The sequence below is a fragment of the Euleptes europaea genome, chromosome 2 (genome assembly GCF_029931775.1).
Source record: "Euleptes europaea isolate rEulEur1 chromosome 2, rEulEur1.hap1, whole genome shotgun sequence".
NCBI classification, from domain to species: Eukaryota; Metazoa; Chordata; class Lepidosauria; order Squamata; family Sphaerodactylidae; genus Euleptes; species Euleptes europaea.
In genome coordinates, this window is record NC_079313.1 from 415,854 (window position 1) to 429,658 (window position 13,805).

Genomic DNA, 13,805 nt, shown 5'->3' on the forward strand with positions numbered 1-13,805 from the left:
AGAGGATTCTGCGCAGCCCTCTTTGAAGGCTGGGAATGGGCCGCCCAACAGTTGAAGGTTCCCGGGAGACGTTATAAACGGGCAGGGGTGGGGTGTGCCAATCCTGGACACGCCTGGGCTGAGCTCGCAGAAGGAGCTGCGGGTCTTTGCCAGGGCATCTTCCTCTCCTGCTGTCTGAGAACGCTCTGAATTCGACTCACTCTCCTGCCCCCCCCCCCACAACACAACAGAACCAGGAGCATCTTTCCCGGGAACTGAAAGAGAGCAGAGCCGCCCTCGTCCTGCAGCCCACCCACCTCCAGCCCCGGGGGGAGCCCAAGGATCTGTCAGGGAGGGGAAGGCAAGAGGGAGGGAGGCAGAAGGCAAATCGGGCCATCCCAGACTATTCTCCCTCCATGGCTTTGCTCCAGGTTTGGCCAAGGTCCTCTTTCTGGTCCGCCAAGCTGGCTCTGACCAGCTCCTGCTGCCGGATCTCCAGACTCCTCCTCCACCCTTGGCTCCTGGGGGGTACTGGGGGCGAGTCCTCCGCCTGCCCCCCAAGGCTTGTCCTTGGCCCAGCTCCGAGCAGCGCTGAGGACTCCTTCTGTTCCCGGCCCCCCTGGCGCTGGGAGGAGACGCTTTTGTACTCCACGGCCGTCGTCCCATCCTCTTGCTCCGTGTACACCCGGGCCTCCAGCCGCACGGGGTAGGAGGGACCCTGGCACTCCCAAGCGGCCGCGCCACCCACCAGCTCGTCCCCTTGCACTGCGATGTGGGGCACTGGCGGCCGCTTGGAGCCTGTGGCGAGGGGCGAGCAGCAGGTCCTCTCTTCCGTCCAGGAAGCCAAGCACGACCCGTGGCGCCGGGAGGCAGGCTGGCCCTTGGTCTGGCCCTCGCCACCGGCCCCCAGCTCCGGCTCGTCAAAGCTCACCTCCTGGACCGCTTCCTGCTTCTTGAAGGAGTCTCGGCGCTCGGAAAGATTCAGCCGCCGCATGACCACCACCTCCTGGTCCCGCTCGTGACGGTCCCCGGGCCAGTCGCACAGGCGAGGCGCACCGGCCTCTCCTTGGGCAGCGGTGCTCCCATCCTCAGAACTCTCCTCCCCTGGGATGGGCATCTCCAGGATGAGCTTGCAGGTGCCCGACACGTTCTTCTTCTCGGCCAGGTAGGTGGGGATCTTCTCAGCAGACTGGACCCGCTTGAGCAAGGGGGAGCGGGACCCGTCGACACTGCGGGGCCGGGACGTCTGCCGCATGATCGTCGGCGGGGACAGAGTCTTGCCCTGGAGGGCCTGGGCGCTCTTGGTGAACGAGGGAAGAGGCGACGGAGACCTTTGGGGAGAGAGGGGCTGTGGGGCAGAGGAGGGGGTGCAGGCCAGGGGGGACGGGGGAATGCTGCTGGTTGACTTGCGGCGCCCCACCTTGTAGCGCTGGCTGCTGAGCTTCGGTGCCAGTCCATGCAGGGAGCTGGGCCGGATGTGTCCTGCCGGGGAGGTGGGGGTGCTGGAGGAGGGGGAAGTGCTCTGTGGGGAGGCAGAATCTGACAAGGAGAAAAGGAGAGCTGCTCAGTGTGTATGGGTCACTGTGTGCAACAGGTGGCACATTTGAAAAAGAGGCCTCGGGCAAGCAGGGATGCCGGCCCCCCTGCTCTGGCAGAGACAGACTCCTACCTGAGGGGATGTCGGGGGCAGGGCTGCGGCAGGGGGTGGTGGGCCCAGGCGACAGGCTGTGCGTAGGAGATCCTGGCAGGCTCTCGCTGGACGAAAGGGAGTGATGGAGTCCCGAGGAGAAACTGCGGCTGGTGTGTAGAACGGACGTTTGCTTGGAGATCTTCTTGAAGAGGCATTTCCTCCTGTGAAGAGGAGGGGAAAGCTGTGCTTATGGAAAACATCATTTAGGATAAATTCCAAAGGGGACACATTTTCACCTTTTCTTTGTACCCTTGCTCAGCCTGAATGCCTCAACAGGCCACGTGTATTCTTTTTGTTCATTTATTAAACTTTTATATTTTGAATGCTCTGAGCCTGATCTTAGGAAATGCACCATACCTATTCGGTCTTGCAATCTGAAATGTGGTAACAGGGAGGGGCGGCAGGTAAGCTCACCTTCCCCGGAGCACAACAGCTCAAAATTGCAACATTGTGATTCACTGCCCCCCCCCCGTGTTCGCTTATAGGAACGTAGTGGGAGGCCAAATCGGTGGTCCCTCTAAATGTCAGCACCAGTATGGAGTGCCAGGTGCATGATTCCATTTAGCAGGAGATAATCTCAGAGCGGGAGTTACCCGGTTTGTTTTTGGCACCGTTGGGGAGGAAGGGGAAGGGGCATTATCACCCAGTGGAGACGCGGAACAGCTGCAACGTTTCCTGACCCCTCCCAGGGCACCAACCCGAAGGAACAGGGAGGGATTGAGAGTCCGTTCCTTTACAGATGGGAAAGTGCAGATTGCTGTATCTGCCTGCCCGCATCCATACCACTTTCCTCTCACCACTTCCGGCAGGCATGACAGGATACCGGGGGGGGGGGGGGTAATAAAAACCTTCAGGCATATATGCTCAATTCCACTGCGAATGCCTCTGCCTCCACTCTAACATAACCCTTGGGGCTTACGTTTTGTGCCTTGTTTGACTCTATCTCCCCGTTAATACTGAGCCTCCACCCCACCTCCACCACGTCCTTCCCTGTCCTGTCTATAGCACTCATATCCAGGGATATCAACCACATCCCGTCAGTTTCCCCCCTTCTGCCAGGTTTCTGAAATGCCCGTCTGACCTACGTTGTCCCTGAGCACCAAACACTCCAGCTCCTCTGCCTTGGCTCGGTGGCTTCTAGCGTCGGCCCTACAGACGCCTGGGCCTCATTTCCCCCTCTGAGGACCCCCCCACACCTCTTTCAGCTCTTCGGTTTCCTCACACAGCCCTAAAACTGTGCAGCCAAAGCAGTTCCCGCAATCGGCGACACAATTTTACAGGTTAGTTGTGTATCTTTTTGAACTTGTGAAAGGTTTAGAGTTACCTACGTACATTTTGTTTTAAGGTTTATGTTTCCATCCATGTATGGACTGTGTAATGCTCCTTTATCATACCTGTAGAATACCTGAAATATGCTCATGGGTTTGTGCTTCTAGATACATTTATGCACTTTGCACCTGGTCAGCATTTATTGTCTTTTCACGGGTAAGTTTCTTAAACCTGCTTTTTAATAGTAATTTATATTTTTGCTCTTTATTTACATTCTAATAGACCCTCCTGGAGAAGTATGTGCGAAATGCATAGGGACAGCACAACTGAATAAAACAATTTTTCTTCCCTGCGGTACTCCCAGTACAGCAGATATAGTGCTCAAGAAACTGGATGATCAGTATCAGAAATATAAATTTATGGAGGTTAACCTTGCCCAGAAGAAAAGAAGGTTAAAAAAAAACAAATTCCTGAAATTAAGCAGACATTAGAAATCTTAAAGCACATGCAAAATAAAAAGAAGAATAAGAAGAGTTGTTTTTTATATGCTGACTTTCTCTGCCACTTAAGGAAGAATCATCTTCCCTCCCCCTCCCCACAACAGACACCCTGTGAGGTAGGTAGGGCTGAGACAGTGTGACTAGCCCAAGGTCACGCAGCTGGCTTCGTGTGTAGGAGTGGGGAAACAAATCCAGTTCACCGGATTAGCCTCCACGGCTCATGTGGAGGAGTGGGGAATCGAACCCGGTTCTCCAGGTCAGAGTCCACCGCTCCAAACCACCGCTCTTAACCACTACACCAAGCTGGCTCCCACAGAAGGAGTCCACAAACCCAATGGAAACCAGGTTTTTGTTTCTGCTCCGTCTTTGGTGCGTCCCTCTTCTCCTGCATGCACCAAAGAGGAACTGCTCCTGTGGTGGAAAAAGCAGCACTCCCCGCCAGTGGTCTAGCCCCGGTCAGAGCCCGCAGTCCCTCTCCATGGCTCATTCCAAAAGTCCTCCTGCCATCGCCACCTACCGGTCTTGGCTGTCCCGTTTGCGGCTCTTCTTGCTTCTCCGGGCCATCCGGGTCTTGGAGCTGTTCTTCCGCGCAGGGCCCACCTTGATGCTGGTGTTCTCCAGGGCGGTGGTCCTCAGCGACACCTTGTTACCACTCTGAGAGAGGGAGAAAGGAGACCAACGCAGCTACAGCCTGCCTCTCATAGAATCATAGAGTTGGAAGGGTCCACCAGGGATCATCTAGTCCAACCCCCTGCACAATGCAGGAAATTCACAACTACCTCCCTCCCAACACCGCCAGTGACCCCTACTCCATGCTCAGAAGATGGCTAAGGTGCCCTCCCTGCTTACTGATGTTCATGTTTTGGTCTACTAAGACCCCAAGATCCTTTTTGCACACACAACTACTCAGACAAGTCTCCCCCATCCTATAATTATGCATTTGATTTTTCCTACCTAAATGCAGAACTTTACATTTATCTTTGTAGAAGTGCATTTTATTAGTTTTAACCCAATTCTCCAGCCTGTCAAAATCATCCTGTATCCTGACTCTGTCATCTACCGTATTTGCTACCCCTCCCAATTTAGTATAATCTGCAAATTTAATAAGTGCCCCCTCTATTCCTTCACCCAAATCATTTATAAAAATGTTGAACAACACAGGGCCCAGGACAGATCCCTGAGGCACTCCACTGGTCACTCCTCTCCAAGTGGATGAGGAACCATTAACGAGCACTCTTTGGGTGAGATCTGTCAACCAGTTACAGATCCACCTAACAGTAACAGGATCTAAACCACATTTTCCCAGTTTGTCATCTAGAATATTATGTGGAACCTTATCAAAAGCCTTACTGAAATCAAGATAAACTATGTCTACAGCAATCCCCTGATCCAGCAAGGTAGTCACTTTCTCAAAAAAGGAGCTAATGTTAGATCTGTACGAAGATCTGTACAAAGCCACACACACACACCCCACACACACACCTCCTTGGAGGCTAGCGGGAGTCCCCCATAGCCAGGACATTTGTTTATCCAGTGTGCTTCCAGTTACTTATTTGCTTTGTTTATAGTCCTTTGTTAACTTTATTTATAGCCTGCCTTCCCACATGGCAGACTTCCAGACCATTAAGAACCAGGATTAGAGAGCGTAAGAGCAGAATTCGCAGAGATATTCCGAAAACCCCTTTAACAGAACGTTTTCAAAAGGGATCACCTCGATCTGAAGACACAAGACGTCCTGCTCCGGAGGAATTTACAGCTATGAAAGAGATACTTCTAAGATGTGAAGCATACTGGATTTACACACTTAACACGTTATCAGCTAGGGGACTCAATGATAAATTGGAATCGCTGGCATTTTTATGAAAGGAAGACATTAACAAGGTTTTTCAAAATCTTCATTTTAGCAATACCCCTTCAAGGTTGTACCCTGGCCGACCCCTTAGGGTGAGCAGCTGTAGCTCATTACTGTTGGGGTCCTTTATCTGGCGACCGGCTCGCCTGCGTTTTCCACAGCAACCCGCACAGTTTGAACCAAAGTTCTTTTGGGAAGATTTATCTGCACAGGTTTGCTATATTTATCATGTGTTTGGGACAATTATTAATATTTACATACTTTGTAATGAGTAACTTAGTGTCATGTTATGTTTGTTCGTTTGTCTATTTTAACTGCTGATACAATTTTCTGGGACACCTGGGATGCTTGTAGATTAATAAGCCTTTTGTTCATTATAACTATTGAAAATACTAACTATGGTAGGTTTAAACCAAAGCTTCTTAAACTGTGGGTTGCAACCCCATATGGGGTTGTGTAACTGAATGTGGGAGTCACGCAAAATTTGGCAATAGTAAAGGGTTTGTTTATGATTTATTATCAGTAAATGTTTGATTTGTATACCTGTTTTATATACCTATATACCCATGGCCGTGTAAAAATTTCTCGGGTGAAAAGGGGTCGCAAGTGGAAAAAGTTTAAGAAGCCCTGGTTTGAACAGTTGACATGAAGCTATTAACGGAGGAGTTGTTCATGTCAGGTTCCTTATCTGAAGCAACAGTAATTAATTTTAATATCTTCTATACAAGGGGAATTATAAAATATTTCTGTTTGGTTTTTCACAGCCAAAATAATGTTAAGTTGCCTGGTAATAAAGGACAGTTCGTTTCACTGATTTGCTATAAGGCACAACTGTTTGTGTGACAACATACCGGCTGTTTTCTTGCTTCCAGCATTATGGAAGTTTGAATTCTGGGTCAAACACACTGAGGAAGACACCACAGCCAGTTTAAAAACGAGTCATACCCGGAAACCTTTCTTCCAAATATTGTGGTGTTTATGCCTTTTGTACAGTTCTACAACTGTGGATATATATTATTGCCAGATGTAACACACATTATTTTCTCTTCTCCTGTGCATAATTTGTATTAGATGATTTCTGCCATATGAAATATTTACTTTTTGAAACATAGGGGCCAGTGTGTGTGTTTTTGTACTAATATACATAAACATGGTGCAATTATTACCCTATGTTAGATATAATTACATAATTATCTCTATATGTCTCTGTGTTAAGTGCCGTCAAGTTGCTTCTGACTCATGGTGACCCTATGAATCAATGTCCTCCAAACTGTCCTATCTTTGACAGCCTTGCTCAGGTCTTGCAAACGGAGGGCTGTGGCTTCCTTTATTGAGTCAGTCCATCTCTTGTTGGGTCTTCCTCTTTTCCTGCTGCCCTCAACTTTTCCTGGCATGACAATCTTTCCCCGTGACTTTTGTCTTCTCATAATGTGACCAAAATACAAAGGCCTGAACTGACCCTAGAGGCTAAAATGACTAATTTTCGCTTCTAGGGTCAGTTCAGGCTTGACTTGATCTATAACCCAACCGATCTGTTATTTTGGCCGTCCAGGGTATCCGTAACCCTCTCCTCCAACACATTTCAAAGGAATCTACTTTCTTCTTATCGGCTTTCTTCAATGTCCAGCTTTCACACCCATACATAACAATAGGGAATACCATGGCCTGAATTTACCTGATCTTCGTGGCCAGTGACACATCCTTACACTTCAGAATCTTTTCTAGCTCCTTCGTGGCTGCCCTTCCCCGTCTCAGCCTCCTTCGGATTAAACTCTGCTTGTTGGTCTCGACCTGATGTTCCCTGGAATCCCACCCCGCCTGCCCCAGAAGCTCACCGGGGAGGGGGGAGGCCCGTCCCCCACTCCCAGCCTAACAGGATAAAACGGAGGAGAGGCGGGCAAGAGGGGGCTGTCTGGGGCCTCCACTGGGGAGGAAGGCAGGGCATCAATGCAGCAAGGGAAGACTCTGTACGTAACCCCTCTCTCTGCCCTGCCGTCTCTCCCTCGGTTTGGAGGGGCAGCCTCTCCTCCGTGCCCTTTCTCAGCCACGCACCTTCAGCAGCAGCTCCACCACGTCCGTGTGCACCAGGCCCTGGACGGGCTCCCCGTTCACGTGGGTAATGAGATGCCCTGCCCTCAGACCAGCCTCCTGGGCAGGGCTGCCGTCCTCGACGCTCTGGAACACAAACGGACCAAGCGGCCCTCGGTTAGTGACCCCTGGCTCGCGCCGGCACCCTCCGCTGTTTCCCCACTCTGCGATTTGGGGCCGAGACACGGAGTGGCACAACGGGGGCCCTTTCTTGCCCTCCCGCCTTCCTTCCCCTCGCAAGGGGGTTTCTTTAGACAGCCGGGGGGGGCTCCGCTGTTCTTATTCACACAGGGTGGTGTTGGAAGATCCGCTTTCAACCCCCCCCACCCCACTCCACTAGGGATCTCACTGGGTGACCCTGAGCTAGTTACAATCTCCTGCTGAGACTAACCTACCTCACAGGGTGGCTGTGGGGATAAAACGGCAGCCCTACATGCAACATGAGAAAAATCATACTTGATAACCACCCCAGACTTCCATATCACATTGTGACTGTGGGATTTGGACGTTTTGTTAAAGATAGGCTGTAAGTTTCATTTGTAAGGATGCCTTTAACAGGCAAAGAAGCTCTGCAGTTCTATATTTATTGAGACCTTGCCAATACTATGCCCAAAAGTCACAACGAGTTGTACAAATTTAAACTGGAGTGCTAGTTTCTTTCAGACCACTGAAGAAAGCCGAATACAGCAAAACGCGTGTGGTCTTTATGTGATTGTGTGCCTGTGGTTAGTGTATGATTGTATGTCTAATTTTATATCATTCCAATTGTGTTATTTTAAGAAGTACTTCTTGTGTTTGGAAGGCTCCTTGCAAGGCCGTATAGGAGTCGTTGGAATTATTTGGTTTTAACTTGTATTAAACCTATGTGTACTTAGACAACTTTTTAATGCTTTAGCTTTTAAGTACATTTTTGGCCTGTTTTTTGGGGGGGTGGGGGACCTTCTAGGTACTTAATTCTGTTTTTGGGGTTAAATTTTTTCTTCCCCCGCCCCTTTCTGGGACATGAGAAAAACCAACCGGTACATTCTGGCTTCTCTCCCCACATCACACTTGGCATGGATGCTCCCCTCCCAGCCTCATGCTCTCCCCCAAGTGCACACGAGGCTGCTTCATACTTAATCAGACCCCTCCCTTGGTCCATCAAGGTCCGTGTTGTCTACCCAGACAGGCAGCAGCTCACCGGGGTCTCAGGCGGAGGTCTTTCACATCATCTACCACCTGGTCCTTTTCACTGAAGATGCCGGGGATCGAACCTGGGACCTCATGCGTGCCGAGCAGAGGTTCTACCACTGAGCCATGGTATCCCCCTGTTTCCTGGGGCTGACTCGAGATGCTCCCCCCTCATCCCCGATCCCCCCCATGAGGCCCTCCCTCCCTCCCCAGCAGCCCGCCCCCCCTCCCCCCGCCCCCGAGCCTCACCCAAACCATGTGGTGCACGACGTAGACGTCGCTGTCGCCCATGTAGACCCGGATGGCGCGCAGGTTGAAGCCGTACTTCTTCCCCGAGCTGTGGATCACAATGGGGGGGCGCAGGCTGGCGCTGCCGAGCAGGGAGTCGCGGCTGGGGGAAGAGTCTCGGGAGGAGGGGTTGGAGGAGAGGGAGCGGGGGGAGAGGGGGCTCGCCAGGGCGCCCCCACCAGAGTCGTCTGCAAGAAGCAAGAAGAGCCGTCGGCCGAGGTCCTGCCTCCAGTCAAAGGGACCCGGGGCAGCAGGGGGCTCCAAGCCTTTTTGAGCCTGGGGGCAACTCTGGAATTCCAGCACAGGGGTGGTGGGCACTGCCACGAAACGGCCGCCACAGGAGGCAGAGCCAGCCACAAAACAGCGGTACACAGTGTGGGGGGGAGGTAGTTGTGAATTTCCTGCATTGTGCAGGGGGTTGGACTAGATGACCCTGGTGGGTACCTTCCCACTCTATGATTCTATAAGAAGACCCTTGTGCTGTGGCGGCAGCCAAAGCAACCTTCTCAAAAAAACCCTGCACCCCCAACCAAATCTCCTGCGGCCCATCAGAAGCTGCGCTGGGCAGAAGCCCCAACCGGGCCCTGCCTAGAGCAGCCTCCGGGGCTCAGGTTCCCGGCACCCCTGGCCCCCAAGAGCAACTAGCAGGCCTGACGGCGGAGTCTTTCCAAGGGACCCCGCCCGTCTCTGCTGGACGCAGCGGCCCCATTTTCTCAGGCTCCCTGTTCTGAGGGTGCAGGCAGCACCCTATGGTGGGGCCAGGCTGGCCCTGCGATTGTAAGCCCCTTCCCAAATCTCTGCCAACCCCCCCCCCCCCAGTTCTCAGATCATCCCCTCATACGATGAAGGCAGCCTCTGCGGCATCCCTGCACCCATGCTTCCAGATAGGGGTGGCACTACCCCCACAAACCTGAACTGATGATGAGAGAGAGGGCGGAGACCGAGGCGGACTTGGGCACCCGGCCCCCCGAGGAGATGCGGTGCTTCCCCAGGGCGTCCTTGCGGCCGCCCCGCCGGCGGCCGTTCTCGGCTTCCAAGCCTTGCGGGGTGGAGCTCTTGGTGCCTGTGCTGTTGCTCCGCAGGCGGGCGCAGCTCAGGCTGAACAGGTCAGCTGGGGAAGGAAGCAGAAGAGCCCACATGGAGAAGGCAGACCATCGACAGACCGAGCCCCCCCCCCCTCTTCTCCCCAAAGGTCCCCTTCCCCAAGCCTCCCTAGGAAAGCTGACTCAGCAGCATCTGTGGCTTCTCGGTCCCCCCTCCTGCCACAGGACGGGCTGGAGCCCCCCGGAGCCACTCTGCTAGTGGTGGCGTTTCTTCCCGCCCAAGGAGGCTTCCCCCTGGTCTCTCGAGGGTCCTCCTTGCGCTGGAGCAAAGCCCACCTGCAGGATGCAAACCTCTGTGGTGCGGCAGACAAGAAGTCTACGCGGGAGCTACTCAGCAGGGTAGCCAAAGGGGATTAAAGCATGGCCAATTTGTGTCGCCTTTGTGCCCCAAAAGTAGCAAATTCCCAGGGTCTAAACGCATGACCGTCCGTGGGCTGCGCATCGGACCAACCTTAGGTGCGAATTTCAAATGGGTTAAGCAATCCCTGGTTTATAGCGATATTTTCGGTGCTAAACCACTATTTTTTTTTAAATTTCACTACATTACCGGAACGCCGGCGTGTGTGTAACCACACACGACTAGCCCGCTACTCACCTCCTTTCATTCAAGGACAAAGCCCCTTCCTGGTCTCCCCCGTCCCGCCCCCTTTTCTCTGCGAGCCATTGCCGCCTTTCCCCGCAACCCCAGCGTTTTCTATCGGTCACGCATAACGGTGCTTTGTAACAACAAGGAGGGCTTGCGTGGGGAGGACCGATCCATTCTCCCGGCGTTTTTTCTTTTTTTTTTTCCTTGAAAGGTTGAGACGATGGTCTACCGGACCGCCCGGTGTCCCAAGACCAAAAAAAGGGGAGAATCGGCCTTTGACTGGATAACCCCTCAGCCAACCCTTGGGCAACGACACAGCGGTCTCTCCCCTACTATCCCACGTTATACGGGTGGGTCAAACGCACAGGGAAGCCTCCAGCAGCTACTTGCTTCGGACTTATAGTGGGATGGGCTCGCGTCATGCGTTTTGACTATCCAGTCTTGGATTAAAATATTGTGAGATAAGGGAGGAGCGAACCAAGAACATTCTGCCCATGCGTTAATCCCCAAAGGGAACGTCCGCTATCGGAGGCAGGCTTCTGCCGCAGCAGCATCCTCAGTATAAGGAGACACCTGTTAGCTGCGTCATCCTTTGCTTGCAGTTTTTAGGCCTTGGGAAAGTATTTTACCCGATAAAGTATTTTAGCTTGGGAAAGTTTTTGGGGAAATTATTTTGACGAGGCAGCTGATGGCCTCCTACCTAGCTATTTCAGAAATGTGCTCATCATGTGCTCAACCTTCCCTGGAGGTTTTTAAGAAGAGGTTAGATGGCCATCTGTCAGCAATGCTGATTCTGTGACCTTAGGCAGATGATGAGAGGGAGGGCATCCTGGCCATCTTCTGGTCACTAGGGGTGTGGAGGGGGGAGGTAGTTGTGAATTTCCTGCATTGTGCAGTGGGTTGGACTAGATGACCCTGGTGGTCCCTTCCAACTCTTATGGTTCTATGAATCTATGATTCTAAGTGAACAGATGTGAACAGATGTGTTTGTGCTGATTTTGCTTATTACAGTAGCCAACCAGGTACTTAGAAGTAGTCACACGATTGTGACTAGTAACTTCAGAGATTGATCAGACAGATAAGTTTTCTCTATAACTATGCATGAGTCTGAAGACCAAATCAGATTTCCTCGGACTGAAGCTCAGCAGTCAAGAGATTGAAGGATCCCTACTTGGTAAGATATAGGGACCCTTTTGCCTTATCTGATGTTCCTTAAGAGCAATGAACAAGAGACTGAATTGTGATTTGTTCTAACAGACAATTAATTTTTTTATATGCTTTAGAATAATGTTAGGATATTTGGTTGTACATGCTAGTTTAATTACATTCTGTGTAAGCGCAATAATTTTAATTCTCTGTTTTACACTGTCTTGTTTAATAAGAAGAACCTTTCCCTTTCTCGATAAAAGATAGAAAGGTTCATACAGGTTTCAATTGCTGGTTACCTGATTAGAGAATCAGAGGACCTGCAGTCCTGGAAATAACACTGTATTATCAAAAGCTGGAAGAGGTGAAAGCCTTCTCTAATATGATAAAGCAGGGAGAGTTATGATACTGTGAATCCCAGCCAAGAGCAAAGCCTTGGAGAATTTTCAGTTCATAATCTCTCTAAACGTTACGAGTCAGAAAAACACTTCCTCCAAACACCCCTGTCCTTTCCTGAGCGGCCCCAGGTGCTCCAGAGGCATCTGGCTCGTAAAGCTGCTCTCCGAACCTGGACTGGAAGCAGCTTTACGCGTCTTCCTACCACAAACTTGCTCAACAGCCACAAGACTCTCTCTCTCTCTCTCTCTCTCTCAGACTTTGCTCCCCATTGGCATTATGGGGTTGTTATTTGCCCTCCTGGGAGAAAGAAGAGCTAAGAAAAAGAGAACATTTAAAAAAAAAACCCAATGCTGGCCTAACCTGCAGGGCTGTTGTAGGATTCCTATGCCTTTCGCACTCGAAGCGCTTTACAAATGCGACTTTGATTATTCCTACTGGTTGGCTCTAAGGAGAGCCCAGGAGGAGGTCGAGGGCCTCGGGAAGGGAAAGGCGCTTTCTGCCTGACCCACAGGAAAGGATGCCAAGGGGCCAGGGCCCCATGGCCTGCCTTGGCCCACAGCCTTGCTGGGGGGAACCCCTAACCCCACTGTTATCAGGATCCGCCTCCAGGGAGCCCTCTGCACGTACCCGACAGCTGCGTGGCCTTGCCGGCCGCTCTCGGTGTTGCTGCCTCGGGGTCCCCGACCACAAACACCGGGCGGTCCCCGTTGGGTGGTCCCCGGCAGGGGCTCTCGTCCTCGGAGGAGAAGGTGAACTTGGGCATGGCCTCCAGGCTGCAGGTGCTGCTCAGGGTGGCGGGGCTGCGGCTGCGCTCCTGCCTGAAGGACTGGAAGGTGGAGCCGCAGGACGTCCACGCCCGGAGCCTGGGTGGGAGGAAGGGCGTCAGGAGGGGAGCCGCCCAAGGGGGAGCCACAGAAGCGGCCGGCTTCTTCCCTGGCAGAGGAGAGAACCGGCAGCCCCTCTGCACATGCTCCAGGGCAGAGTCTCAGCAGGGGAAGCCGGCCTGAGGAGCCCTGAAGACGCCAGCCTGACACTCCGCCCCCATACCCCCAGCAGAGCCCCTCCCACCGCCAAAGCCAGGTGTGGCTCTTTGGGGCACGGACAGCCCCCCTCCTGCGTCCCAGCCCCACAGCAAGTGGCACAGTTGGGGTCCCTGCTGCTCACCTGGCCTCTGGAGCCACGGTCCGGCTCTTCTCCTCGTCTCCCGAGCTGCGGTCCCCCCTTTCGGACCCGTCAGTCTTGTCCTTGTCCTGGCTCTGCTCAGCCGCCGGGCAGCTGAGGACAGAGGGGTGGGCCAAGAACTCCGAACTGCTGTACACCTGGAAGAAGAAGAAGAAGAAGAGCTGGTTGTTATATGCCGACTCTCTCTACCACTTAAGGGAGACTCAAACTGGCTTCCAATCACCTTCCCTCTCCACAACAGAAACCCTGTGACGAAGGTGGGGCTGAGAGAGCTGTGACTTGCCCAAGGTCACCCAGCTGGCTTCGTGTGTAGGGTGTGGGGAAACAAATCCAGTTCACCAGATTAGCCTCCGCCGCTCACGTGGAGGAGTGGGGAATCGAACCTGGTTCTCCAGATCAGACCCCACCGCTCTTAACCACTACACCACGCTGGCTGGAAGGGCGCAGGCGGGACGGAGAGGAGGTGTCTGTTGGGTGGGGCCCGCTCAGAAACCCCCACCTGGATGGGGGTGCCTGTCTCAACCCTGAAGTGACACCCCCCCCCCCAAATCCC

At 52.8% G+C, this 13,805-nt stretch overlaps 1 protein-coding gene across 1 annotated transcript in view; it reads right to left on the reverse strand.

Moving 5' to 3' along the window:
- Nucleotides 1-382: 382 nt before the first annotated feature.
- Nucleotides 383-13,805, reverse strand: part of MAST3 (microtubule associated serine/threonine kinase 3) — a 35,649-nt gene continuing 22,226 nt past the window's right edge. Inside the window, exons 21-28 of the mRNA XM_056867554.1 lie at nt 13,235-13,389; nt 12,698-12,933; nt 9,747-9,947; nt 8,798-9,024; nt 7,343-7,465; nt 3,956-4,092; nt 1,649-1,830; nt 383-1,518 (exon numbers count right to left, since the gene is read on the reverse strand). Coding sequence (XP_056723532.1) covers nt 383-1,518; nt 1,649-1,830; nt 3,956-4,092; nt 7,343-7,465; nt 8,798-9,024; nt 9,747-9,947; nt 12,698-12,933; nt 13,235-13,389 — 2,397 coding nt within the window. The remainder of the gene's footprint in view (nt 1,519-1,648; nt 1,831-3,955; nt 4,093-7,342; nt 7,466-8,797; nt 9,025-9,746; nt 9,948-12,697; nt 12,934-13,234; nt 13,390-13,805) is intronic.